A 27383-nucleotide genomic window follows, 5' to 3' on the forward strand; every position below is an offset into this window, starting at 1 on the left:
GGCACTGGATAACATTTATGAGGATTCAGGAATTCACAAAATATGGGGGGGGAGGGTTTATTTTTTGGGATTTAGATTTTTGGGATTTATTTTTATTATTCTGAACCAGTCCCATATCTCCTCCCAGCCTTTGGTGATAAAATCCTGGGTGTAAGAACAGGAACACTCCTGTGCCTCACTCCAATCCCAGCCCTGTCCCACGGCAGGAATTGCCACCAGAGCTTTCCTGACAGGAGATATTCCCAAATCCCACTGGAAAAGGCAGCTCTGGAGCTGGAGGAACCTCCCTGATCCTTCAGCTCTCCTGGCCCTCATTTTCACAAGGACTTGTTCCCTCAGCTGGGATTTGAACCCTTTGATGTCCCTGATAAAGTCACACAAAATATTCCCGGATTTCAGTTGGTTTTCCTTCCAGAGGCTCTAATAAATCCCAATAAACAGCACCAGGTGATTCCCTGGCTTTCCCATGGCAAGATCCGAATTTATTCCTACCCCTGACCCCATTATTCACTGGTTTAGGGTGGAAAGGCACATTTGGAATGCTTTAACAGTGCCTGGCACTCCCTGCTCCAGGGATCTCCTGTAAAACACGGAAAACCAAGGAAAAGCATTCCTGCACAAGGGGCTTGGCACACCTCAGGAGGAATTTTAGGATTTCAAACAGCAAAAAATGTGGGAATCTCCTCATTGGAAGCATTCAGGCTCAGGGGAGGAACTGAACCCATTGATTTTCCTGCAAAGGGAACAATTAACGTTCAGAGGAATGGCCTGGGAAAGCTTTCAAATTCCCAGCTGGTTTTCCCTGGAAAAATCCCTAAAAACTTCAAAGGGGTCCCTGGCAGGGAAAACATTCCTGGCTGAACGGAACAGACAGGAAAAGGGGGGAAAGGCATTGCCAGGGTGTGCTGTGGGCACCAGAGGGGTCCTGGGGGTCATTCCCAGCACTAAATCCAGAAACTGGGACACATCCCAGGAGTCCAAAGCCATTCCCACCATCCCTTCCAACCATTCCTCAATTTCCCATTTTCCATCCCAAGGGCAGTGAGTGGATGCATTTCCTGAGGTGTGGCTCACCCCTACCCCAGCAGGAACATCAGCATTTTCTGCAGGATAGGAATTTCCCTGGCCCAGACCCAGAATTCCAGCTGGAACTTGCAAGTCCATGATGTCACCATTCCCAAAACGTCTTAAAATATATTTTTAATTTTATTTTTTGACATAAATTTGTATCAAATTTCCACTGGGCACCTCGTTTCTTCCACGAAGCAATGAGCAAAATATATGGAATTTTGGAGGGATAAAACCCTCAATACTAAAATATTCCATGCAGCAAAAAAATCCCAAAATACCCCAATGCGGTTCCCCCAAATTTTAAAAATTCCATCTTTTAGTTATTTATTAAATAATGACAAATCATGACTTGCAGGCCAGCTAAAGCAGGAGCTCCCTGAAGGAATGACAGCACAAATGGGGGATATTTTCTGGGGGGAAAAGAAAAGGAAGGAAAACAGGAATTACCCTAAAGGACATTTCAAGATTCTCGCCACCCCAGATATCCATTCCTGCATCGTAAGTTCCTATCTCTTCAAAGTAGCTCCTGTCAATAGAAAACAGGCCACCAGCCATAGTTGGGGTCCTGGGTGGGAAACAAACAGGAAAAAACAAAGGAAAACAGAAAAGAAAAGGAAAAAAAAAAAAAAAGGGAGAAAGGAAAGAGAAAAGAAAAAAAGCAAAAAGACCTTTTAAAGGACACTCTGGAATTTACAGCACATTTCACTACACAGGAATTCTACAGAAAACAACTAGAAAAGGAGAGTTTTAACTGGATTTCCCTGCTCTTCCCCAAAATCCACAGAGCTCAGCCCAGCCACACTCCAGGGTTGCTCCCATTTCCATGGATTATTTTAGGAGAATTGTGAGGGTAAATTGGGTGGGATTTGGGCCTCCTGAGTGAGCAGCAGCTCAAATCCAATCAGGAATGCTTGGGAGGAGTTGAATGGGAACAAAAAAAAAAAAAAAAGACTTTTTGAAGGACACTGTGGAATTTACAGCACATTTCACCACACAGAAATTCTATGGAAAACAAATAGAAGCTATGAAAAGAGAATTTTGACTGGATTTCCCTGCTCTTCCCCAAAATCCATGAAGCCTTGGGCTCAGCTACACTCCAAGGAGCAATAAAGAAAATTTGGAATGGATTTTTCCTGCTTTTCCCCAAAATCCATGGAGCTTGGGCCCAGCCACACGCCAGGGAGAAATAAAGAAAATTCTGACTGGATTTTCCTGTTCTTGCCTAGAATCCACGGACCTCAGGCCCAGCCACACTCCCATTTCCATGGATTATTTCAGGGGAACTGTGAGGGTAAACTGGGTGGGATTTGGGCCTCCTGAGCGAGCAGCAGCACAAATCCAATTGGGAATAGATTTGGGAGGAGTTTCATGGCTGGGTTTTGCCTCAGAGGGAGCTCAAAACGGCATCAAAGGAGCAGGAAAATCTCAGCCAAGAGGATTAAAGATCCTTACACCTAAGCAACCCCAGGGGATGGCTGAATGTCCCTGGAAATGGAAATGCCATGGAATGCCCAGCCCAGCTGCTGGGAGGAACACCTCAATCCCAAATCCCAGCTCTGCTCTGAGATCCCAACACCTCAATCCCAAATCCCAGCTCTGCTCCGAGATCCCAACACCTCAATCCCAAATCCCAGCTCTGCTCCGAGATCCCAACACCTCAATCCCAAATCCCAGCTCTGCTCCGAGATCCCAACACCTCAATCCCAAATCCCAGCTCTGCTCCGAGATCCCAACACCTCAATCCCAAATCCCAGCTCTGCTCTGAGATCCCAACACCTCAATCCCAAATCCCAGCTCTGCTCTGAGATCCCAACACCTCAATCCCAAATCCCAGCTCTGCTCCGAGATCCCAACATCTCAATCCCAAATCCCAGCTCTGCTCTGAGATGTCCCAGCACAGCCAAAGGGGTTTGGGGGCTCAGCCCATGCCAGCCCCTCTGCTGAGGTGCCAGCAGCCTCAAACCTGTGGGATTTGGGGCAGTGACCCTTGGGAGGAGGCTCTGGAGCTGCTGCAGGGCTGGAGCCAGGCAGGGAGAGCTGGGAATGTTCCCCTGGGGAAGGGAAGGCTCCAGGCAGAGCTCAGAGCCCCTGGCAGGGCCTGAAGGGGCTCCAGGAGAGCTGAGAGGGACTGGGGACAAGGGATGGAGGGACAGGAGCCAGGGAATGGCTCCCAGTGCCAGAGGGCAGGGATGGATGGGACACTGGGAACTGGGAATTCCTGGCTGGGCTGGGATTGCCAGAGCAGCTGTGGCTGCCCCTGGATCCCTGGCAGTGCCCAAGGCCAGGCTGGACATTGGGACTGGAGCACCCTGGGATAGTGGGAGGTGTCCCTGGGTGAAATGGGATGGGATTTAAGGTCCATCCCAGTCCCAACATTCTCATTCCTCCTTCTTCCTTCCCCTGGATGGAGGCACTCTTTGCTTGACACAAAATTCCCCATTTTTTCCCAGACTGAGCCTTAAGCAAGTTTAGAAGGATGAAACTGAACTGGACACACAGACCTGGATTCTTCCAAAGGACCCCAAATGTCCTTTGCTTTCTGAAACCAAACACTTCCCAAATCCCTCCCTGATAAACCTGGCAGTGCTGAATTTCACCCTGGAAAATTCAGTGACTCCTGCCCTGATCCCCAGCCCAGCTCCAGGGATAAGGGAATGCAGCAGGCAGGACTGCTCCCTGGGATGTGAATTTAATGGGACACAAGTAGACCTGCAGAGCTTTCCTTGGAAAATCCCCTCCATCAAAATATCGGGAAGGTCAAAGGCCTTAAAGTGTTTTTTAAACTGTAATAATTAATTTTTTCCTCAGTTCTGCCTCTTTTCCCTGTGGAATCACCTGACAGCTCCTGGGAATTGCTGTGATTGACTCAGGATTCCCATTCCTGCTCAGAAAACACGGGAGCAATCCCGGGTTTGCTGCACCCCAGCCGAGCCACAGCCCATCCCAGGATTTCATGATGGGAGAGGAAGAGGGATGGCAAAGGGATTCCAGCCCTGGAGCTCCTCATGGTATCACCTCATCCTGCTTTTCCCAAGGAATCCCATCCCAGCCAGGGCTCCAGCAGCTCAAAATCCCCTAAACCAGACCTCTGTGGGTCTGTCTGATCCACCAGGATCAACATCACTCCCTGCTGCTCATCACCCAGGCAGGGTTAATTAACTGCAATCAACTCCGGGTTTAATTATTCATAATCAAGATATTAATATAATATCAAGATAATAAGTAATATATTTATAATATCCAGAGTTCCAGGAGCATGTGGAAAATGTTCTCAGGCACAGGGGGGATTTTTGGGATGTCTTGCAGGGGCAGGGGTTGGATTAATGGTCCTTTCCCTTCCAGCTCAGGAAATTCCATGATACTGACACATTCCTGATATTTAATCTTGGCTTTTTTTCTATTTTTTGATCTTGCATTTTTTTCTAGGATTTGATCCCTAATTTATACAAAACATTCCCTGTACCACAATCCATATTTTTAGTATTTCTAATCCCAGCCTGGAGTGCCTTCAGCTTCAAAAACTGAGGAAAAAGCATGGAAATATCCACAAAAATGGGCTGTGCTGAGCCTGGAAATGCCCGTGATTTTGGGATTCTCTGACACCAAAGACTGAAATTCCTGGACTAAAACCTGAGATTTTGGACTTAATCCAGCCTAAAGCACCAACCCTTCACCCTCAGCTCTTTGTGACAACTGTGGCACAGGTGACGTTTGTCCCTCTGCCCCCCTTTGCTTCCCAACTGCCATTTTATCCAGAGAATCCCCCAAAACTCCAGACAAAAACTGATGGGAAAAAGGAAAGGAATTTTAAAAACTCCATTTTTTTTTGCCTTATCAATTTTAAGAGTCAATTCAGTGTGTGAGCTGGGATTAATTTTGAGCCCAGCTCCATTTCAAGGCAAGGAAATAAGGATGGATGGATGGAGCTCAGCAAGGCCCTGCAGCTCGTTAGGATAATTCATTTTCCCAATTTCCATGCACACCTGAGCTTTAATCAAGAGCTGCTGGCCTGGAAAGGAAATTTTGGATCAGGTGGAAAACAATTCCCTTGGCTCTGACAGCCAGGGCCTGCTGGCTTTTCCTGGGAATAAACCCCAAATCCTGGAAATAAACCCCAAATCTGCCCTTCCCCAATATTCCAGCCTGGCCAGGACAATCAGGGACAGAAATGGGAATTTTGAAAGCAATTTTGGAAAGTTTTTCCTGCCATTGCATCCCTCCCTTGCCTGGACTGATCCCTGAGCTGTCCCTCCCTCCACCTGCAGGCTTGGAATTCTTCCCCTTTCCCAGATTTAAATCCATTCCATCCACTCAGGAACCCTTTTTTGGTCTCTTTTGGAATTTTGCAGGAAGCCCCAGCAGCTGTTGGAGCTCAGCAAACATCCCATGGCCAGGAATTTATTCCATTTGTTCCCTTTTCAGCTCCATTTGCAATTTTGGAAGAGGTTTTGTTCCACTCTGTGATTCCAGCAATTAAATGGAAGAGGTCAGGAGACGCTCTTGGATCATTTTTCCCCCAGGGTGCTCTGTTATCAATCCCATTTTCCAAGCAATAAACCAGGAATTTAAGTGCAAATCACTGGGGTTCAAAGCTCAAAAGTGCTCAAAAATCCTTTAGAATATCTGCCCTAAATTCTAAAAAAAAATGGGCATTTAAATCCCAAAAAACACGAATAAAATGCATTTGCAGCAAATTAACAGAGGGAGCTGAACAGGCAGAAATCTTTGGAATTCCTGAACACTGGAGCTAAACAAGGAGAAATCTTTGGAATTCCTGAACATTGGGAAGAGGATGGAATGCAGTGAAGTGCAGATTAATGAGGTTCAAAACTCAAAAATGCTCAGAAATCCTTTGGAATATCTGCCTCAAATTCTGAAAAAACAGGAATAAAAATCCATTAACAGCAAATTAACAGAGGGAGCTGAGCAATTCCTGAACATTTGGAAGAGGACAGGATCAGGTTAACTGCAAATCACTGGGGTTCAAAGCTTAAAAATGCTCAGAAATCCTTTGGAATAGCTGCCTTAAATTCTGAAAAAATGGGAATAAAGATCTATTTGCAGCAAATTAACAGAGGAAGCTGAACAGGCAGAAATCTTTGGAATTCCTGAACCTTTGGAAGTGGAAGGGGATGGGATCAGGTTAAGTGCAAATCAATGAGGTTCAAAACTCAAAAATGCTCAGAAATCCTTTGGAATATTTGCCTTAAAGCCCAAAAAAAAAGGAATAAAAATCCATTAACAGCAAAGTAACAAAGGGAGATCTACAGGAAGAAATCTTGGGAATTCCTGAACATTGGAAGAGGATGGGATGGGGTTAAGTGCAAATCACTGGAGTACAAAGTTCGATAATGCTAAAAATCCATTGGAACATCTGCCTTAAATTCCGAAAAAATGGGACTAAAAATCTGTTTGCAGCAAATTAACAGAGGAAGCTGAACAGGCAGGAATCTTTGGACTCTCCAAATGTTTGGAATCCTTTGGAACTCACTGGGAAGAGGACGGGATGGGGTTGGCCCAAGGTTGCAGCAGCGAGGACACGCCAGGCTCTCCCTGCCTGTGATCCTGCGGTGGGATTTTGGGATCTGTGGGGGTTTTTGGGGGAAGAGCAGCACTGACCTGACGGGCAGGGTCCTGTCCCCTTTCCTGCGGTCCATCTCCCTCTGGGGCACGGGGTACCAGCGGAAATTCAGCTTCCAGTTGAAGCCCCCGTAGGTCATGTCCGAGCCCGCCATGTACTCGAAGGTGTCGTCGCTGATCACGTCGATGATGGGGCACACCACGGTTTTCCTGGGGAAAATGGGAATTTGGGCTTATGGGGGTGCTTGGGCAGGGAGGGAGGGAAGGGGGAAAAGGGGGAAAGAGGGGGGAATAAAATGAGGGAGAAAGGGAAAAGAGGGAGGAAAGAGCGGGAAGAAAGGGGGGAAATGGGAGAGGATAAAGAGAAGGAAAAAGGTGGGGAAGGGGGAGGAATGGGAGGAAAAGAAAAAGAGGAGGGAAAAGGGGGGAGGAAAAAGGGGGAATAAAATGAGGGAGAAGGGGAAAAGGGGGGAAGAAGGAGGAAAAATAGGAAGGGAAAAAGAGAAGGAAAAAGGTGAGAAGGGGGAGGAATGGGAGTAAAAGAAGGGGGAAAAAGCAGAGAAAAGAATGAGTAAAAAAGGGGGGAGAAAAGGGGGCAATAAAATGAGGGAGAAGGGGAAAGAGGAAAAAAGGGGGAAAATGGGAGGGGAAAAAGAGAAGGGAAAAGGTGGGAAAGGGGGAGGAATGGGAGAAAAAGAGGGGGAAGGGAGAGCAAAAGGAGGGAATAAACTGAGGAAGAAGGGGAAAAGAGGGGGGAAGGGTTAGAAGGAAGAGAAGGAGGGAAAATAGGAGGGGAAAAAGAGGGAAAGGGTAAGAAAAGGGGGGGAAAGAGAGGAAAACAGAATAAAGGTAGGGGAAGGGGGAAAATGGGGGAAAGGGAGAACAAGAAAGAAAAAGGAAGAAGGGGAAAGGGAGGAAAGGGGAGGAAGAAGGGAAATAAGGCAAAGGGAGGAAAGGGGGAAAAGGAGAATAATGCAGAAAATCAAGGGCAAGAGGGAAATGAAGGGAAAGAAGGAAGCGGAAAAAGGGGGGAAAGCAGGGGAAGAAGGAAAAAAGGAGGGAAAAGGGGAGGAAAAGAGGGGAGAAGGAAAAAAAAAAAGATGGGAAAAAGGGTGAAAAAAAGGGAAAAGAAGAAAAGAGAAGGAATAAAAAGGGTGCAAATTTCCACGAGTTCAAGGGGTCAGAGAGAATTTGTTCCTGGTAAAAACAGGGAGAAAGCTTCCTTTGAATGGGAGAGATCCAGACCTTGGGAAAGCTGCTCCCACATTTATTCAGGAATGAGATTTTGATTCAATCAGCAGCAAATTCAAAAAAATATTCAACGTTATCTTCATTCCAGCTCAGTGAATCCTTTTAATTGCCATTTTTCAGCACCAGGGAAGGGCCTGGAGCAGATCCCTGCCTCTGGAGCCGGGAGCTCCTCACCTGTCCTCCTTGATCCTGGCCAGCAGGGGCTCCAGCCAGCCCAGGGTGCACTCGCAGTGGGCATCCAGGAACGTGATCACCTGGCCCTTGGCAGCTGCTGCCCCTCGGAGCCGGGCCCGGATCAGCCCCGACCTCTGCTCCATCCGCAGGATCCTCACGGGCACCTCCAGCTTCTTCACGTAGTTCTCCAGGGAGGCCTTCAAAAACTCTGCCAAAATTGGGGAAAACAGAAGGAAAACGGGATTTTTTTAGGGAGGTTTTATTCCAAGGTGGTCACAGAACCTCCCTGCTTGGAGCATCTCGTGGGGGTGGGCTTTAAGGTCCCTTCCAAGCCAAAGCATTCCCTGATTCCAGGATAATATCTCAGGAATTTTAAATGAAGCACAATCAGTTCCTTGGAATGAACCAGCAACCACAAAACAAAGACACTTTGGACAATTTGCTGATGGTTCAATCAAAAAAAAAAAAGGATTTTTTTTTTTATGGATTTCCCCATTGGAGCTCTTTGCATGCTTTTAGGAAAAATGGGAATTACTTGGCTCAAATCCTCCTCCACCTTCTGGCACAGGGAATCATTAAGGCACTTAATGAGCAGGGAAATCCAGTGAGTAATTAGGGTTCAATTAATGCTCCATGGGGCAGAACTGAAGAATGGAGTGGCTGCAGGGTTGAGTTTGCCATCAATACCCATTGGGCTGCTCCAGGATCTTTTGTCATTCCACTGGTTCCATTTAAGGAACTTGATGGGATTCCTTTCCCAGGGAGTCCCAGTTCCACAGGCAGAGTTTGCTTTTTAAAGTCTGGGGTCAAAACAGAAATGAAAAGGCAAAAAAAAAAAAAAGTGAAGAATGAAGGAAATTAAGCGCAAAGAGGAGCAAAAAAGGCAGAGTTTGAATGAGATGGTCCCTTCCAAGCCAAACCATTCTGGGATTCTATGGACATTATTTAGTGGGGATATTCAGGAAACAGAATAACATGGAATGAGGAGGGTGGAGAGACAGAAAGGAAAGGATTGACCTTTCCAGGAATATCAAATTTACTGAGCTGGATCTGATCCAGTGCCTGAAGGGGCTCCAGGAGAGCTGCAGAGGGACTGGGGACAAGGGATGGAGGGACAGGAGCCAGGGAATGGCTCCCAGTGCCAGAGGGCAGGCATGGATGGGACATTGGGAATTGGGAATTCCTGGCTGGGCTGGAATCCCCAGAGCAGCTGTGGCAGTGCCCAAGGCCAGGCTGGACAACTAGGGTGGTGTGAGGTGTCCCTGCCACGGTGAGGGGCTGGATTTAAAGGTCTCCTCCAAGCCAAACCATCCTGGATTCCACGAATTATTTCCACCCCCGTCTAGAATTCACCGCTGCCAGGATGAGCCGGGTGAGAGCCACACTGTGAGCCCTCCCTGAGGGGCAGGAGCAGGGGATGGGCTGTGGGACGGGGAGGGCAGTGGCAGCCCCACCTCTCTCGCTGGCATCATCCACCAGCAGGATCTCGGCCAGCAGGCGCGGCGGGGAGCGCTCCAGCACGCTGTGGATGGTCCTGAGCAGCGTGCTCCACGCCTCGTTGTGGAACACGATCACCACGCTGGTGTTGGGCAGCTCCTCCGGGTACACCTTGCTCTTGCACCTGCCCAAAAACACCCAGCGAACGGGGAAAGGGGTCAGGCCACAGCAGGGACAGCCCGCAGGGGATCTGTGCCTTCCCGGCATGGAAAAGGGGCTTGGGGGGCACCACGGCACTGCTGCCACTCCCAGGGAACGGTGGGGAAGGAATTACAGGGGCAAAATCCCAGAGACTGGAATCCCAGTGGCTCTGAGGCAGAAAAGGGCCCTGGAAGCAGCCATGACTCTGCTCCAAGGGGCAGGTTCCACATCCAGGTGGTTCAACATGATAGGAATAAATTAAGGAGGTAAAGTGAAGAGCCACAAACTGGAATTCCAACCGCTCTGAGGCAGGATGGAAAAGGGGCTTGGAAGCAGCCATTGCAGCTTCCACATCCAGATGGTTCAAAATTATAGGAATAAATTAAGCAGGCAAAGTGGAGCTCCAGAAACTGGAATTCCAGTGGCTCTGAGATGGGATGGAAAAGGGGTCTGGAAGCAGCCATGGCTCTGCTCCAAGGGGGAGCTTCCACAATCAGCTGGTTCAAAATCACCACCACAATCAGGTGGTTCAAAATTATAGGAATGAATTAAATGGGCAAAGTGGAGATTCAGACATGGAATTCCAGTGGCTCTGAGGCAGGATGGAATAGGGGCCTGGAAGCAGCCATTGCACCTCTTCCAGGGGCAGCTTCCACATCCAGGTGGTTCAAAATTATAGGAATAAATTAAACAGGCAAAGTGGAGATCCAGACACTGGAATTCCAGTGGCTCTGAGGCAGGATGGAAAAGGGGCCTGGAAGCAGCCATGGCTCTGCTCCAAGGGGAACATGCCTCATTTCAAGCTGATGGGATGAATTAAGGAACAAACTGAAGCCCCAGAGACTGGCATTCCAGCTGTTCTGAGCATGACACGAGCTGGAGAAGGGGCTCATCCCACTCTCCCATTCCTGACATTCCCAGCAAGGACCAGGCTCCACCCCAGGGATCCTATTCCAGCCCTGAGCTGTTTAATCAGGAATTCCAGGTACAGCCATTCCCAGGTGGATCTGGCTCCAGGGAGGTCTGGAGCACACTGGAATGGCCTGGGATGAGCTGCCAAGGAAAGGCAGAGCTGACCCAGGACTGGTCCACCAGGAATGTTGAAATCCTGCCTGCCTTCTCAAAGTTCCCACTCAAGGACCAAACCCTGCCAGCTGAACCAAGCACCATTCCATTGTTTAGGGTATTTCTGGGAAAATCAGCAATGTGGAGCACCTGCACATCCTTTAAAATGGAAAATAGCCACGGATTTTCAAAGTTAATCCATGCACACCAAAGCCTTCAAATCCCCCTCCCAAACCCCATTTCCAGAGGTCTGCGGGAAATGTGGGATCCCAAATTCCCTGCATTCCCTTTGGGAGAAGAGACCATGGGAAGGAGGTGAGGGCCCTTCCAAGGCAGCCTGAAAATTCACCCTTGGGAAAAAAAATCCCTGCAAAATAACCCTGAGTTTATCTGGGATTTTAACCAAACTGCTCCAGCATTTCCTGCAATTCCAAGCCCCTTGAAACCAGGAATAAAGGGAAATAAAAAATCCCCTTTGGAACAATTTTCCTTAAATAAAATCTGTTTTCTCCTCCCTCCAGGGATGTCTTGGGGGCCCCTCCGAGGCTGCCAGGGAGGAAAATCTGTTTTCCATGATTTTCACACTAATTAAGGAGCTGACAGCTCCTCTTTTCCAATTATATCTCCCATGCAAACGGCTGCTCCAAAGGCAGCTGCAGCCCACGTGGGAAACATGGGGAGGAGAACAAGGACTGTGCTTCTGCAAGGGAAATGTTCACATCTTCTCAGAATAAAGGAGAACTGCAACAATCCCAGGGCATCCATGCCCATGGAAAACATTCCAGGGATATTCCATGGAGTGACAGAATTGCCATCACTCATCCATGGGATCAGGGAATCCCAGAATGAGCTGGGATGGAAGGAACCTGAAATCCCATCCCATTCCATGGGCAGGGACACCTCCCACTGTCCCAGCTGCTCCAGCCTGGCCTTGGGCACTGCCAGGGATCCAGGGGCAGCCACAGCTGTGCCAGCATCTCTCCACCTTCTGAGGAAGGAATTTTTTATCCACCATGACTGAGAGCTGGAAAAACCCCAAATCCAACAGGTCCTGGTGGAGAGCAAATGCATCAGGGGTGGCTATCCCAAAATAAACCAGTTTTCCCTCCCCTAAGGGCTGAATTTCAGGAATTACAAATTTTGGTCTCACCTCAAAATCCAATCAAGAATTCCTGCCCTGAAGCATGGATCTGAGGGAAGGATTTTCCCAATTTAAGGGAGTTTTCCCACACATCCATTGCCACTGCTCCACCCCAAGCCCTTTCCCAAGCCCACACCCAGGATCACATCCCAATGTTTTTTCCTTTGGAGAATCCCCACGAAACTCCAGCTCCATGTATAACCCTGGCAGCTGTTCCAGAAATCCCAATGTTTCTGCTCAGCCCTGGATGTTCCCAAGCACTGAACACACCCAGGAGCCAATTCCAGCTGCAATCTCCAGGAGAAAATCCAATTAGGATGCTCCAGCAGTCCATGGAATAGCACTTGCAGCCTCACTCATCCAGAAAAGATTGAGGATGGATTTCTTCCCTCGCTGGAGAAAATCCTTGGGAACGAAATGAGGCATTTCCCTGGTGAGTTAAGCTGGGTTTAAGGTCTATCAATAGCTCCTAATTAGAGCTGGCTCTGATTGAAATCTCCAGCTTGGCCATTTCCAACAGGACCCTGGAAATCCAGGGGCATTCCCTGACAGAAAACCCAGGATGGAAAGGGAATGAAATGAAATTCTGTGTGTGAGATTCCACAGATCAGCTGGAATTAAACCATCAGTCCCAGGGCAGGGATGCAGTGGGAGCCAGTCCTGCTTAGATACAGTAACGGGTTGGGGAATTTCTGGGGTCCTGAGGAGAAATCCCATTCCCACAGAATCCCTGGGGCCAGGCTGGGAGAGCTGGGAGTGTTCCCCTGGAGCAGGGAAGGCTCCAGGCAGAGCTCAGAGCCCCTGGCAGGGCCTGAAGGGGCTCCAGGAGAGCTGAGAGGGACTGGGGACAAGGGATGGAGGGACAGGAGCCAGGGAATGGCTCCCAGTGCCAGAGGGCAGGCATGGATGGGACACTGGGAACTGGGAATTCCTGGCTGGGCTGGGATTGCCAGAGCAGCTGGGGCTGCCCCTGGATCCCTGGCAGTGCCCAAGGCCAGCCTGGAGCAGCTGGGACAGTGGGAGTGTCCCTGCCACACCACGGCCAGGATGGATGGGATTTCAGCCCCCATCTCAGCCCAGTCCCCAGGATTCCTGGGATGGGATTCAAGTTCCCAGACCACCCCAGTCCCCAGGATTCCCAGGATGGGATTCAAGCCCTCAGCCCATCTCAATCCCTGGCATTCCTGGGATGGGATTTCAGCCCCCAGCCAACCCTAGTCCCCTCATTCCCAGGATGGGATTTCAGCCCCCCCATTCCCAGGACGGGATTCTAGCCTCCAGCCCTGTTCCCAGCCCAGGATGGGGTCCCAGCCCCCAGCCCATTCCCAGATGGGATTTCAGCCCCCATTCCCAGGACGGGATTCTAGCCTCCAGCCCCGTTCCCAGCCCAGGATGGGGTCCCAGCTCCCGTTCCCAGCCCAGGATGGGGTCCCAGCCCTGTTCCCAGCCCAGGATGGGGTGTCAGCCCCCGTTCCCAGCCCAGGCTGGGTCCCAGCCCCATTCCCACACCAGCCCCTCACCCGTCGAGCCGCACGTCGGGCAGGCTGCGGTTCAGCGCGATGCGGTCGCTGGCCAGCAGGTTGAACTGGTTGATCTTGAACAGCTCCTTCATCTTCTCCTGCTCCTCCTTGGGGATGAGCACGGCCCTGCCCATCTCCCCGGGGCCCTCCTGGTTCCTGGAAATAACAGCTGGGAAACCAAACGGCAAAAGGTGCTGTGAGCTCCTGGGAATTGGATTTATCCTTAGGGGAGCTTCTGGTTTTCCACAAGGAAAGCTGGAAATCCAACCCCCATCCTTCCTGCTCCATTGGGAGCTTTTATCCCTCTCTGCATCCAAGAATATCCAGTTATATTCCAAGATGATTGAACTCCCAGATTCATTCCCTTCCACTATCCCAGGCTGCTCCAAGCCCCATCCAAGCTGGCCTTGGACACTTCCATGGATCCAGGGGCAGCCTCAGTTTCTCAGAGAAGCTGTGGCTGCCCCTGGATCCCTGGAATGTGGGAGCTGGGAGGTGTCCCTGCCCATGGAATGGGATTTAAGGTCCATTTTAACCCCAATCATCCCATAAAACACAAACTCAGTCAACACCAAAGCAGCACTAAATCCTGCAGATGCTGGGATTTCCTTGTAGGAAAGGCATTCTGTGCTGTTCTTGTGAGCCAGCAAAGGCCTCCTGAAGATAAGGAAAGCCCTGTATCTCTCCTGAGGAAGACACCAAGGTTGTCACCATGGAGATGTGATGAAGGAGAGAAAGTTAAGAGACAGGGACTCCAGCTGGCTCACAGAATGGCATGGCTTCTTGGTCACCTACTGAGAACTTTGTTTCTTTCTTGTAACCAATGGGCAGTGAATGTGTCTGTTAAGTAAATGTGGATATCTTGAAAAAGTATAAAAGCAACATGTCACTATAATAAATGTCTCTTGCACCCTTCTGATGGAGTCGTGGTACTTTGGGCTGTGTCGTGCTCTGTAAAGACATTTGCTCTGCTGGGAAGAGAAATTTTGAGACACAAATGTGAGGCCAAATGTGACAGTGTGACCATGTTAACAGGGGTTCTTGGATGAGGGGAGAGATGAGGATCTGACTCCATGTTTCAGAAGGCTGATTGATTATTTTATGATATATATTATATTAAAACTATACTAAAAGAATAGAAGAAAGAATTTCATCAGAAGGCTGGCTAAGAATAGAAAAAGAATGATCACAAAAGCTTGTGACTGACCAAGACAGTGTGGACAGCTGACTGTGATTGGCCATTAATTAGAAACAACCCCACGAGCCCAATCCCAGATGCCCCTGTTGCATCCCACAGCAGCAGATAACCATTGCTTGCATTTTGTTCCTGAGGCCTCCCAGCTTCTCGGGAGGAACAATCCTAAGGAAAGGGTTTTCCATAGAAGATGTCTGTGACAGCCAAACACCCGCAAGCCCTGGCAGGACCAGCTGGAAGAGGCAGGGGCAGCACTCACCGCGCAGGGCGGGCAGCAGGGAGCGCTCCTTGCTGTCGTCGCACTTGTTGCACTCGCTGAAGTAGAGCAGCAGGAACACGTCCAGCAGCACCCAGAGCAGCGAGGTGGCCAGCACCACCCGGCAGTAGCCAAACCTCCTCATGGCTGCTGGCACCCTGCGGCGGCGGGAGCACGGCGGGGTCACAGCGCCACGGCACGGAGCTGCCACGCGGGCAGGGAGCAGCGGCCCGCTGCAGGCACAGAGAAACAGCAGATTCTCTCGGGTTCGTGGGTATTCGTGCTTTCATTCAACATTGCTTGACACTGAAATGTTCGTTTTCCTCAAATAATGATTTTAGATTCCTCAGCATTGAATTTGTATCCTGCCAAAATGTTTCGGGCTCCACCTGGTGAGCACCAAAGAGTCCTTGGAAAAGGCACCAGAGTCACTGATCCAGGGTGGGTTTGGGCTCCTGCCTGAATTAGGGAGTTTGGAAAACAAAGCTAAAGACGAGGCCTCCACACCCAGCTCTCCAAAGGGTGGAGCCAGGCTGGGAGGGCTGGGAATGTTCCCTGGAGAAGGGAAGGCTCCAGGCAGAGCTCAGAGCCCCTGGAGGGGGCTCCAGGAGAGCTGCAGAGGGACTGGGGACAAGGGATGGAGGGACAGGAGCCAGGGAATGGCTCCCAGTGCCAGAGGGCAGGGATGGATGGGACATTGGGAACTGGGAATTCCTGGCTGGGCTGGCTGGGATTGCCAGAGCAGCTGTGGCTGCCCCTGGATCCCTGGCAGTGCCCTGGGTGGATGGGATAAATGGGATTTCAGGTCCCTTCCCATCCAAACCATTACAGAACACCATGCTCTCTTCCCCCTGAGAGGCTGCAATCAGTAATTAGAGCTCTGTAATTAACAACCCCCACTCACCATCACTGCCTGCATTCTGTGCCCACACTCTGCGTCCTGCTCCAGCCATGCTCCCACAGAATTCCCTCAGCACTGAGCCACTGGACAATTCTCCAAGTGCCTGGAATAGAAAAAAAAAAATAAAATCCCATCACTTTTCCATATTTCTTAAAACATAAAGAAATTTCTTATAATTAAAAATCCCTCCTCAGTTTTATGCACATTTTAACTTCCTTATCCTCCCCACCTCAGCTCCTCATTCCCAAGCGGGATCTTTCCATTTTCCATCCCATTTTAATTCATTTTCATCTGAGCCAAAGGGATGGAAGACCTGGAGTGATTTAAATAATTTAAATAAATGATTTATTTAATTATTCTTGCAGCATTTCTGCATGGACTCCTCATTAATAACAATTTCCATCTGTCCTAAATATCAACCAATGGCTCTTCCTGCTGAGGGATTCCCAGGACACTGATTTAAAATTTCAGGAATTGCTGTTCCAGGGTAACACAATCCATTTCCATAGCAGTCATGGGTAACAGATTCATTATAGGGGGAAAAAAAAATGAGGAAGAAAAAACCAAATTTCCCAGCAAAACTGTGGATGCTCCATCCTGGGACGTGTCCAAGGCTGGAAGGGCCTGGAGCAATCTGGGATAGGGGAAGGATTCCCTGCCCATGGAAGGGGATGAGCTTTAGGGTCACTTCTACCCCAAATCATCCCAGGATTCTGTGATTCTATAAAATCCCCTCCTCCAAACCTCCAAAAGGAAGAATGTTCCCCAAAACAAGATTTATTTTAACTGAAATTCAGCCAAACAAGGTTTGCAGGAAGAAGAGGAAGGGAAAAATCCAGAGGTTCTGAGCTGCCTCTTCCTGGAATAAACCAAGTTTTACCCCATTATCCTGCAGCAAGGCAAATTCCTGCCCCAAACCCTGCAGGGCTGGCAGCAGGAAAAGCAGGATTTGGGGTAGGAACCAGGAGGCAAACTGAGGAACCTGCCAGCATTTCCTGGGACTGGCCCCACACAATGCCGGAGGGAAATTATGGAGCCTGCAAATCCAAGTGAATGGCAATCCCAGACTCCAATCCTTGACTTGCCTTTTCCCTGGATCAAAAACCTCAATTTTCTGTGGATATAAACCAATTGCTCAGGATTTTCTCCCCCAGCCCCTGGTTATCTCCACAGCCAGGCCATGCCATGCCCAGAATGACCAACAGTGAATTTTTTGAGTCTCAGAAACACAGAACCCATCACTGCTCCCTGAAAACCTCTTCATTCCCTTTCCCAATAGCCCTGCAAGGTGAACTAAACATGGATACAGCAAAAGTCACAATTCTTGAGTTGTATTTTCCTACCAGAGCTGAGAATTTAATTCTACAGTGAAACTTGGGGTAATTTCTGACTCTTTCATGGGCTGAAAATGTGGAAACTGCAGCAGCACAGGCTGGGGGTAGGAAATGAAAGCGTGTTCAGAAGAAACTCAGCAGAATTTTGGAGATCCCAGGATTCCAGACTGGTTTGAGTGGGAAGGGACATGAAGGATTATCCCATTCCATCCCATGGGACACCTTCCCCATTCCAGGCTGCTCCAGGCTGGCCTTGGGCACTGCCAGGGATCCAGGGGCAGCCACAGCTGCTCTGGGAATTCCCAGTTCCCAGTGTCCCATCCATGCCTGCCCTCTGGCACTGGGAGCCATTCCCTGGCTCCTGTCCCTCCATCCCTTGTCCCCAGTCCCTCTCAGCTCTCCTGGAGCCCCTTCAGGCCCTGCCAGGGGCTCTGAGCTCTGCCTGGAGCCTTCCCTGCTCCAGGGGAACATTCCCAGCTCTCCCAGCCCTTCTGGCCTCATTCCAGGAGGCCAAAGCCCTTCATTCCCAAATGGGCACTTGCTGCAAATCCGGCTCAGCTGAGCCCTGAGCTGCTCCTTAATCCCCTGGCACCCCTCAGGCTCATCACGGATGAAGTGTCCTAATTCCCAGCAGGACAGGAATAACCTGGCCATGGAAATTCCCACAGAAAATCCCAAAGGAAAGCAGAGGTGTTGGCCAGTTTCTCACCCAGATCTTTGATTCAGCAAGGTTTGAATTCCAGAATTCCGCTGCATCCTGGGCATGTGATTAAATCTTCCTAATTAACATCAGAACTGCCCTGACCCTAGTGTGACCCCACAAACCTGCAAGACTCCAACTTTCCTTGGCCACCTGCATTCCCAGGAACACCAAACCTGTGCCCACATCCCTGAGCTTGGATAAGGAAGGACACAAAATCCAAATTATTACCAGGAAAGCATTGTTCCCAAGCTAAATATCCCCATTTTCATGGAATGAAACCTAAACCAGAGCTGAACATTTTACCAGTCAAAACTGCTTTTAATGCCACCCTAAACCCTAGGAAGGGATTCCATGAGCTGGGCCTGGTAAAGCTCAGTTTAACCTGAGGTGTGGGGACAGGAGCAGGCTCAGGATGGGACAGGGATTTCCCTGCTGCCCTGCCAGATGTGGCCACATCTGCAGCAGCCCCAGCCAGCTGCACATCCCAGCAGCTGCCTGGCAACAGAGGGATGCTGCCCTGGGTACCAGGCTGTGCCCAGTGCCCCCCAGTTTGTCCAGCAGATGCAGGATGGGCAGCCTGAGCCCAGCCCAGCCTCCCAGGCTGCAGGAGCTTTGGGTTTGCTCTCAGGGATTTGTTTCCCTGCTCCTCCAGGAGCCCATTCCCACAGAGAATGACAAGGACACCCCTCCCGTCCCCTGAGCAAAAGGATGGAGGAAGAGAAGTAAAATGATCTCAAAACCCAGCCTGGCTTTCCCAGGGGATGAGAGCCCAGCAGGGCTCTGTCTGCAGCTCAGCCATGGAAATGGAACGCAGAACATCCCTGGGAATCTGTTCCTGTTTGTGCTGCTGCTCTGGTGAAACAGAGAACCAAACCTCACCTGCAGGCACACAGGATTATCCCCAATTCCCTGGAGAGCAGAACTCCTGCTCCTCTCCTGACATCCCCCTGCAAGTGCAGAGGGGGAAATCACCCAAGGAGGGGTGGCAAAGTGCCTGGGCTGAGTTTTATTTTCCTTGTGAGCCTTCAGAGCACACCCCAGAGCTGGGGAATGGATGGAACCACTCCTGCTCCCACTCACTCACAGAGGTGAATTCCTGCCCTTCCACTGTCAGCTTTCCAGGGAATCTCCTGTTTGCCAGGAGAGCCCTTCACACCCGCTGGGAGCCCAAATCCAGCACCTCCCACCTCACCCACAGCTCCTCTCCCAACAAAAGGATCTGGCCTGGAGGCAGGAATGGGATCCTTGGGATGGCCTTGGACACTGCCATGGATCCCAGAGAGCAGAATTCCAGAGATTTGGGAGCACTTAATCCAGGTTTCAACCCCTGCTGCCACAGATCCCAGAGAGCAGAATTCCAGAGGTTTGGAAGCAGCTCATTCAGGTTTCAATCCCTGCTGGCAAATCTAAAGCAGCACCTGACACTCAGGGATGCTCCTGCTCGTGAGCGCCCAGCCCGTGGCAACAGAATTGGAATTTTTCATGGAATTTTTAGGAGATTTGGGGGGAAAACCTCCCCAAAACCCCACAGCAAGAAGGGTTTGAGGCTTCCAGAGCCTCACAGGGCTCAGGAAGCTCACCAGGAGAAATTCCCAAGCAGATATTAAATCACTCACAAATACATTTTTCCACCTAAGAAAAGCAGAATCCTGATACAGAATTCCCAGCTTTCCCCTCTGATAAATTACAGGATTATTTCTCACAGCTGTCAATGGGATTCACCACAAAAAAAAATTGGCCAGGAAGGTTTGAAACTCCCCCTTTCCAATTTAAAACTGGATTTTAGGGCTACACCGATCTAAGCAAACCTGAATATAAAACACACCCTCCAAAAACCATCATTTAATTCCATGAGCAGCTCATTAATTCATGGATAAGGAAGAACTTTTAATGGCAGAACTGTCAAACTCCAAAATCAATCCAGGGAAGCTCTTGCACATTTAGCAAGGAATAAAAATAGGGGGAAAAAGGGGAAAAAAAGCAATCAGGTACCTTTAGTCAGAGCCATGCAGTGTTTTGTGTTTTAAGAATTCCGTTTTTTCTGCCTCTCCTCTCTCCTGAAATTTATTAATAGCCCCATTCTTCCCTTGGGAATTCATTCCTGTGACTCAGGAATCGAAGTGGAAAAGCCTCATTAATTCCTCTCATCCCAGACCTCGGGAGGAAAACCTTTGGGGGCTTGGTTCAGGCACAGCCACACAATTCCAGGCTCCCCCAGTTCCACCCTCCCACATCCCCAGTAGCTCCAGAGCCTCAAGGTGGGAAATTTGGGAAGAGCTCACCTGGCTTGACTCCCTCCTTCAAAGTCCTGGGGCTGCGCTGGTGCAAAGCACTGAAAAGCTGCAGATAATTCAAATAAAGATTTAAAAACCTCTAAATCTTAGTGAAATATTGCAGAACCATGAAATGGTTTGATTGGGAAGGGATATTTTCTTTTATCCCAGGGTGCTCCACCCCCATCCAACCCAGCCCTGGACACTTGCAGGGATGGAGCAGCCACAGATCCTCAGGAGCAACCAAAATTTTGGGAATTAACTCCCAACCATTGGAGGGCAACCCCTTTTCCTGTATGTTAAAAGCTCAAATCCTGCTCCCACTGCTTTTTGCAGATTTTTCCCTCAAACACAGCCCACCTAGCACAGCAAATTGCAGCACTTTGCTCACCAGCTTCCCAAATTCCTCGTTCCCAGGCAGTCCTGGCATCTCCCACTCCCAAACCTCCACCTCTCCCAGGATTTGTCCCTGTGGAGAAGCCTCCTCGAGGCTGATCAGCTGCCTCTGTTTGTTCCCATTGCAGGGCTGGGAGAGCCCCCACATTGCAGGGAATGCAGAGCACTGAGTGCACTGACAGCTCGGCACATCCCCCCTGCAGGAGCTCTCCAGCTCCTCCAGCACAAGGATCTCCTGCTTGCCACGAGGGCCATTCACATCCCGCCGTGAACCCAATTTTTTTGGGGACAGCTGTGAGAAATAATCCTTTAATTTATCAGAGGGGAAAGCTGGAATTCTGCATCAGGCACATCCCCCTGCAGGAGTTTTCCAGCTCCTCCAGCCCAAGGAAACGCTGCAGAGAGCCCAAGGAGCAGGGAAATCAGGGAATGCACATTCCTGAGGCTGCAGGAGCTGCAGCAATGCCAGGCCAGGGTGGGACTGAGGGTGCATCAGTGATCCTGGGGGTCCCTTCCCAGCACTCTGGGATCTGAGGAAGCCATGGAGCACAGGATGGCCCCACAGAGCTGTGCCTAAGCAGAATTCCCTGTTTTCCCCATCCAACAGGTCAGGAGAGAACCCAAATCTCTGAGCTCCAAAAGCCCCTGTGACAACCAAGAAATTGTTTAAATCCCACTGGCTCCCACTCCAAACCCATGCTCACAGAAAGACTGGGATCTCCTCTGTCCACCCCTGGTTCATTCCTGCCTCATCTCCTGCTCTCTGAGGGAAGCAGATTTGTTGGGGTTGATCAGCTCTCAGTCTGTGGGATTTCAAAATAAAGCATAAAACACCCCAAACCCATTTTCCTGTGTCCATAAAGGTGCAGGCACACGGAGCTCAATCTCCCACACTCCCAGGCAAAGTTTTCCTTGGATTCACCTGACGGACAAAACCCTCTGGAATTTCCTAACACAAAAAAAATAAAGGAGAGACTCCCACTTCCTTCTTTGCAGGCAATTCCCAAAATTTCCTCCATGAGCCACGATTTTCCTGTCAGCTTCCAAAGCAGTGGGGTTTGATTCCTGCATCCCCACACTCTGCAAACCCAAAACCCCATTAAACACGAGGAGGAAGGAACCCCATCCCCTTCCACACATTCCCACATTTAGAGCAGCCCAAATTTCCTACGGAACGGGGTGCTGGGGGTGCAGATGGCGGGGAGAGCTCTGGCAGCTCTCACTCCTAAAAACCAGGAGCTGTTTCTGGAGCAGGTGGGAAGAAGGTGGGAACAGCCAGAAAACCCCAGAACTGTGTGTGGGATCGTGCCCCTCCCCTCCCAGCCTGAATTGGGGCGAAAAAAAGAAAAAAAAGGCAGATTTTTCCTTCGAAAAAGCAGCTTTTTACATAAGAAAAGCAGATTTTGACCCAAAAAACCCCACAGATTTTTAAACTATAATATTACTTTTTTTTTTTGCACAAGAAAAGCAGATTTTAAAATAATATCACTTTTTTGCACAAGGAAAGCAGATTTTTAGACAAGAAAAACACTTTTTTTTTTGCACAAGAAAAGCAGGTTTTTTACACAATTAAAGGAGGGTTATACTAAAAAAATTGTATTTATACACAAGAAAAACAGATTTATATCCAAAAATGAGGGTTCTACTCAAAGAAATTAGATTTTTACTCAAGAAAAACAGATTTTTATACTGGTATTTTCCTAAAGTGTGGTTTCAATAATAACACAAAACACCAAATGTGCAGCACAAGATGAAAATTTTTAAAATACCAAGAAACACACAAAACCCATCTAAATATAACCTAAAAACTCCTGAAAATACCTTAAAACCTCAAGTTTCAAGGCCTCATCTTGCCCTCAAAGCCCAGCAGCCACCAAGAGTTAAAATAATCTTTGCCTCCATCATTCTCGGCGTGCCTTAATCTCCCGTTAATCTTTCCTCCCCCTACTCCCAGCGCCCAAGTAAATTCCAGCCCTTATTTTCCGACTAAAAACAGCTTTTACCAGTTATTTTCTCTTTATCCATTCAGACCGATTCAATTTCTAACGAAAAAAAAGGGAAAATAAACGGAAAATAAACTTGATTTTCTGTCAGCTCGGAAGGGACTTTTCCCCGATTGCGGGGAAAGCAGCTGGCATCCCAACTTTAGGATTTTCTGGGAAAATCCCAGCTGTTAACAGCCGAGCCAAATCCCATTTCCAGCAGTGCGGGCTGTTTCTATCTTAGGTCCACGCGGGAGGAATTTAAGTGGAATTTAAGTGGAATTTAAGTGGAATCATCCCAGCATCTTGCTCTGTGTGAACACTGGGAGAAACCACTGGGAAAACCGGGAAGCAGCCAGGGAAACCTGCGGCTGGGAATGCCAGCCCGAACATCGTTCCAGGGAAACCTGACAGCCCCAAATGCGATTCCAGGGAATCCCAGCAGTCCAAAACATCATTCCAGGGAATCCTGGTACCTCAAAAAAATCATTCAAGGAAAACCTGGCAGCCCCAAATGTGATTCCAGGGAATCCTGACAGCCTAAAACATCATTCCAGGGAAACCTGGCAGCCTGAAACATCATTCCAGGGAAACGTACAGCTGAAATCGACAGCCCAAAGCGCTATTGCAGGGAAACCTGACAGCCCAAAACATCATTCCAGGGAAACCCACGGCTGAAATCCACAGCCCTGAGCGCTATTCCATGGAATCCTGGCAGCCCAAAGTGCTATTCCAGGGAAGCCTGACAGCCCCAAACACGATTCCAGGAAATCCTGGCAGCCCAAAGCAGAATTCCAGGGAAACCTAGGGGTGAAATCCAGAACCCAAAAGGTTATTGCAGGGAGCCCTGACACCCCTAAGCGCAGGAAAACCCAGGGGTGCAATGGATAACCCGCCGCTCCATACCACAGGCAGCCCCCGCGCGGTTTTCCAGGGATATTCGGGCGCTCCCTCACGGCCCTTCCTCGGGGAGCTGCCGAGCAGAGCCCGGCGCCGGGGCTGGCTCAGGGCTGCTCGCACACCGCCGGCCCAGCCCGGCTGAGCCCGGATTAACCAAAGCTCCCGGGAAAGCCGGGATCAGGGACAGCGGGGGGAGCGGAGCCGGGAGCCAGGGGATCCCTCGGGATAACGGAGCCGGGAGATCCCTGGGGACAACGGAGCCGGGGCTGAAGGAGCGAGGGGAGCCCGGCACGGACCTCCCCGGCCTCACCTGCGGCAGTGTCCGGGGTGGGCTCAGCAGGATCCTGAGGGCTCAGCAGTGTCCGAGGGGTTCAGCCCCGTCAGTCGGTGGGGTCAGCAGAATCCTGGGGGTCTCGGCAGTGTCCGAGGGGCTCAGCCCCGTCAGTCCGAGGGGGTCTCAGCACTGTCCTGAGGGATCCGGCACCTCCAGTCCCGGGGTTCAGCAGCGTCCGTGGGGGGCTCAGTAGTGTCGGGGGTGCTCAGACCCGTTAGTCGGGGGGATCAGCAGGATCCTAGGGGGGGTCTTAGCAGTGCCCGGGGACGTTCAGCAGCTCCAGTCCGGGGGCTCAGCAGGGTCTAGGGGTGCTCAGACCCGTCAGTCTGGGGGATCAGCAGGGTCTAGGGATGCTCAGACCCGTCAGTCCGGGGGCTCAGCAGGATCCTGGAGGGTCTCAGCAGTGTCCGGGGACGTTCAGCAGCTCCAGTCCGGGGGCTCAGCAGTGTCCGAGGGCTCAGCCCCGCCAGTCCTGGGGGGGCTCAGCGGCATCCAGGGGCTCTCAGCCTCCGGCGGGGGCTCAGCGCGGAGCCGCCGCCCTCCTCCTCCTCCTCATGGCCGGGGCAGAGCGGGAGCGGCCCCGCCTCGGCCGCAATGGCCGCGGCTCCCGCGATGCTGCGGCTGGGCCCGGGGGCAGCGGGGAGCGATGGGAGAGGATGAGGAGGAGGAGGGAGGGATGGCGAGGGAGGGCCGGGCAGGTGCCGGGGGCGGCTCCGGCCTCACGAATCGCGCACGGAGGGAAGGGGCGGAGGCGGCGCGGGAGGGAGGGAGGGAGGGAGGGAGGGAGGGAGGGAGGGAGGGAGAGGCGGGGATGGGGAGGGAGAGGAGGCGGCGGGGATGGAGAGGGGATCGGGGGAAGGTTGGGATGCTGAGGGGGGTGGGACAGCGTGGGAAGCGGTGAGGAGGAGAGCAGAGGGATGCGGGAGGGAGAGGTGAGAAAAGCAGGGGATCAGAGGACGTGGAATGAGGCGCTCAGGAGAGATGGGGAAGGCTGGGATGGTGAGGGGAGGCTGAGGGGATTAGGGAATGTGGGATGGGGCGCTGAGGAGAGACGGGGAAGGCTGGGATGGTGAGGGGATTGGGAAATGTGGGGAATGTGGGATGGGGTGCTGAGGGAGCAGGGGAAGGCTGGGATGGTGAGGGGATTGGGAATTGTGGAATGAGGTGCTGAGGGAGCAGGGGAAGGCTGGAGGGGCCGAGGGGAGCCCAGGGAAGCAGGCAGGGACCCTGGAGCGCATCTGTTGATTCCAGGCCCGCACCAGGGCAGGTTCTCATCCCAGGGCCATTCCAGATTCCCACCCCTCAGGCCCAGGGGCTCCAGCTCTCCTGCCGGCATCTGGGTGGAATTCCCTGACCTTTATTTGCAGGGAAATTCGCTCTCAGGAAAGCAAACCAAACGGTAAAAGCTGCTCATCCCTCTGTGCGGGAGGAACGGGGCAAAGACTGCCCAGACTGGAGCTTTTGGGAATCCCAGCCCAGGCAGGAATTCCCAGTTCCCAGTGTCCCACCCATCCCTGCCCTCTGGCACTGGGAGCCATTCCCTGGCTCCTGTCCCTCCATGCCTTGTCCCCAGCCCCTCTCAGCTCTCCTGGAGCCCCTTCAGGCCCTGCCAGGGGCTCTGAGCTCTGCCTGGAGCCTTCCCTGCTCCAGGGGAACATTCCCAGCTCTCCCAGCCTGGCTCCAGCGAGGTTTTCCAGGGATCCCTGCCCTCCTCTTCCCCTCCTGTCTGACCAGCAGTGCCAGAAACTCCAGACTCCCCACGTTTGGTTCTTGGGAATTAAATAATAACACTACATTATTATTATTATTATTATTATTATTATTATTATTATTATTATTATTATTATTATTATATTAATAATAATAATAATAATAATAATAATAACATTAATAATAATAATAGTGTTGTTACATTTTTTTATGAACACCAAACGCACAAACAGAAATTATTTGACACAAGAAACCTCCTGGCACTTTGGATTTTGTTCCTCATCCAAAACCAGAAGCGATAAAAAAAAATGTTCTCCTTAAAAAAAAGTAATTAATTAAAATATTTCCACCATAAGAAATAAGCAATAAAAACCATTTTCCCCTTAAATATTAAGTAATAAAAACATTTTCTTCCTTATAAAATAAGCAATAAAAGCATTTTTGTTTGTATAAAATAAGCAATAAAAGCATTTTTTGAGTATAAAATAAGCAATAAAAGCATATTTCCTTATAAAACTAGTCATAAAAGGATTTTTTCCTTTATAAAGTCAGCAATAAATGCATTTTCCCTTTATAAAATAGGGAATAAAAGCATTTTTTTCCTTAATAAAATAAGGAATAAATCCCTTTATCTTCTTCATAAAGTAACTCATAAAAGGTTTTTTTTCCCTTTGTAAAATAAGCAATAAAAACATTTCTCCCTTTTAAAATTAACAATAAAATCTTTTTTTCCCCTTATAAAATAAGCAACAAAGGCATTTTTCACTAATTAAAATATTTAATAAATTATTTAGGGGCCTCTTTCTCTCCCCAGCACATCCTGAAAAATTCCTCCGCGTTTTTGCCCTGCCTTTGGGCAAACCAGCAGAATTCCATGGTGGATTTCATCCAGTCCCAGCAGGAAAATCCTTCTCTTTTACTCATGGAAAAATCCTGAAATGGCTGAGCTGGGAGGGCCCTTCCAGAGCATTCCAGGATTTTGGAGGTGAGAACCAGGACACCACACCTGGAAGCAAAGGGAGCTTAAAATTCCTGGGTTTTCCAGCAAGGAAAAAGAAATTTAGTTGGGGAAAGAAATTCCCTCCTAAAAAAGCTTTGGATGAGTGGAGAGGGGGAATGGGTTTTGTACAGAAACCAAAAATCCAAGTTTTGCTGGAATTAAAAACTTCCAGGAAACAGCAAAAAATTCAATGTTCCCCAAAAACTTCCTTTTAATTGTGTGCAACAAAATTCCATGGAGCCTTTGGAAACAGCAAGGAGAGAGCAATAAACTCTGAAATTAGCTGGAAAATGCTAATAAAAATGCTAAATTTTAAGCCTGGCAGTCCCAGAACTTTTCCTCTAATTCCAGATTCCCACGTGCCAGGCTCCCACATAATTCCAGGATTTAGGATTTATTCATTTTTCAGTGAATCCCTGGCCAATCCACAACAAAGGAAACCTGGAGAAAATCAGGAGAGGGAAGGAGATGTCCAAGCCCTGGAAATGTTCCTCCCCTTCCCCTCATATTTCCTTGGAATATTTTCCTCCTCTCACCCAAAGAGAACTTCCCATCCCAGCCAGAGAGTTGAAAAATTTAAAAAATGAAAATACAGAAATAGAAAAATTAAAATTTAAAAAAGGAAAAAATAGGAAAAATTAAAATTTACAGGAAAATAAAAATCACGGGAAAAAAAAATCAATCACAGGAAAAAAAAATCACAGGAAAAAAAAATCACAGGAAAAAAAAAATCACAGGAAAAAAAAAATCACAGGAAATAAAAAATCACAGGAAATAAAAAATCACAGGAAATAAAAAATCACAGGAAATAAAAAATCACAGGAAATAAAAAATCACAGGAAATAAAAAATCACAGGAAATAAAAAATCACAGGAAATAAAAAATCACAGGGAAAAAAAATCACAGGGAAAAAAATCACAGGGAAAAAAAATCACAGGGAAAAAAAAATCACAGGGAAA

The 27383-nt window shown here is 49.5% G+C and overlaps 1 protein-coding gene across 2 annotated transcripts in view; it reads right to left on the reverse strand.

Annotated features, from left to right (window-relative positions):
- GALNT13 (polypeptide N-acetylgalactosaminyltransferase 13) overlaps nucleotides 1-24430 on the reverse strand; it is a 41229-nt gene extending 16799 nt beyond the window's left edge. Inside the window, exons 1-9 of one of the 2 annotated variants that reach the window (XM_063161488.1) lie at nucleotides 23691-24430; nucleotides 20112-20169; nucleotides 15796-15895; nucleotides 14895-15124; nucleotides 13441-13609; nucleotides 9531-9697; nucleotides 8077-8284; nucleotides 6691-6861; nucleotides 1519-1636 (exon numbers count right to left, since the gene is read on the reverse strand). In XM_063161488.1, coding sequence (XP_063017558.1) covers nucleotides 1519-1636; nucleotides 6691-6861; nucleotides 8077-8284; nucleotides 9531-9697; nucleotides 13441-13609; nucleotides 14895-15036 — 975 coding nt within the window. In that variant the 5' untranslated portion in view covers nucleotides 15037-15124; nucleotides 15796-15895; nucleotides 20112-20169; nucleotides 23691-24430. The remainder of the gene's footprint in view (nucleotides 1-1518; nucleotides 1637-6690; nucleotides 6862-8076; nucleotides 8285-9530; nucleotides 9698-13440; nucleotides 13610-14894; nucleotides 15125-15795; nucleotides 15896-20111; nucleotides 20170-23690) is intronic. The other variant, XM_063161489.1, reaches the window with a different exon arrangement.
- Between the last annotated feature and the right edge of the window lie 2953 nt (nucleotides 24431-27383).

The sequence above is a fragment of the Melospiza melodia genome, chromosome 8 (genome assembly GCF_035770615.1).
Source record: "Melospiza melodia melodia isolate bMelMel2 chromosome 8, bMelMel2.pri, whole genome shotgun sequence".
Taxonomy (NCBI): Eukaryota; Metazoa; Chordata; class Aves; order Passeriformes; family Passerellidae; genus Melospiza; species Melospiza melodia.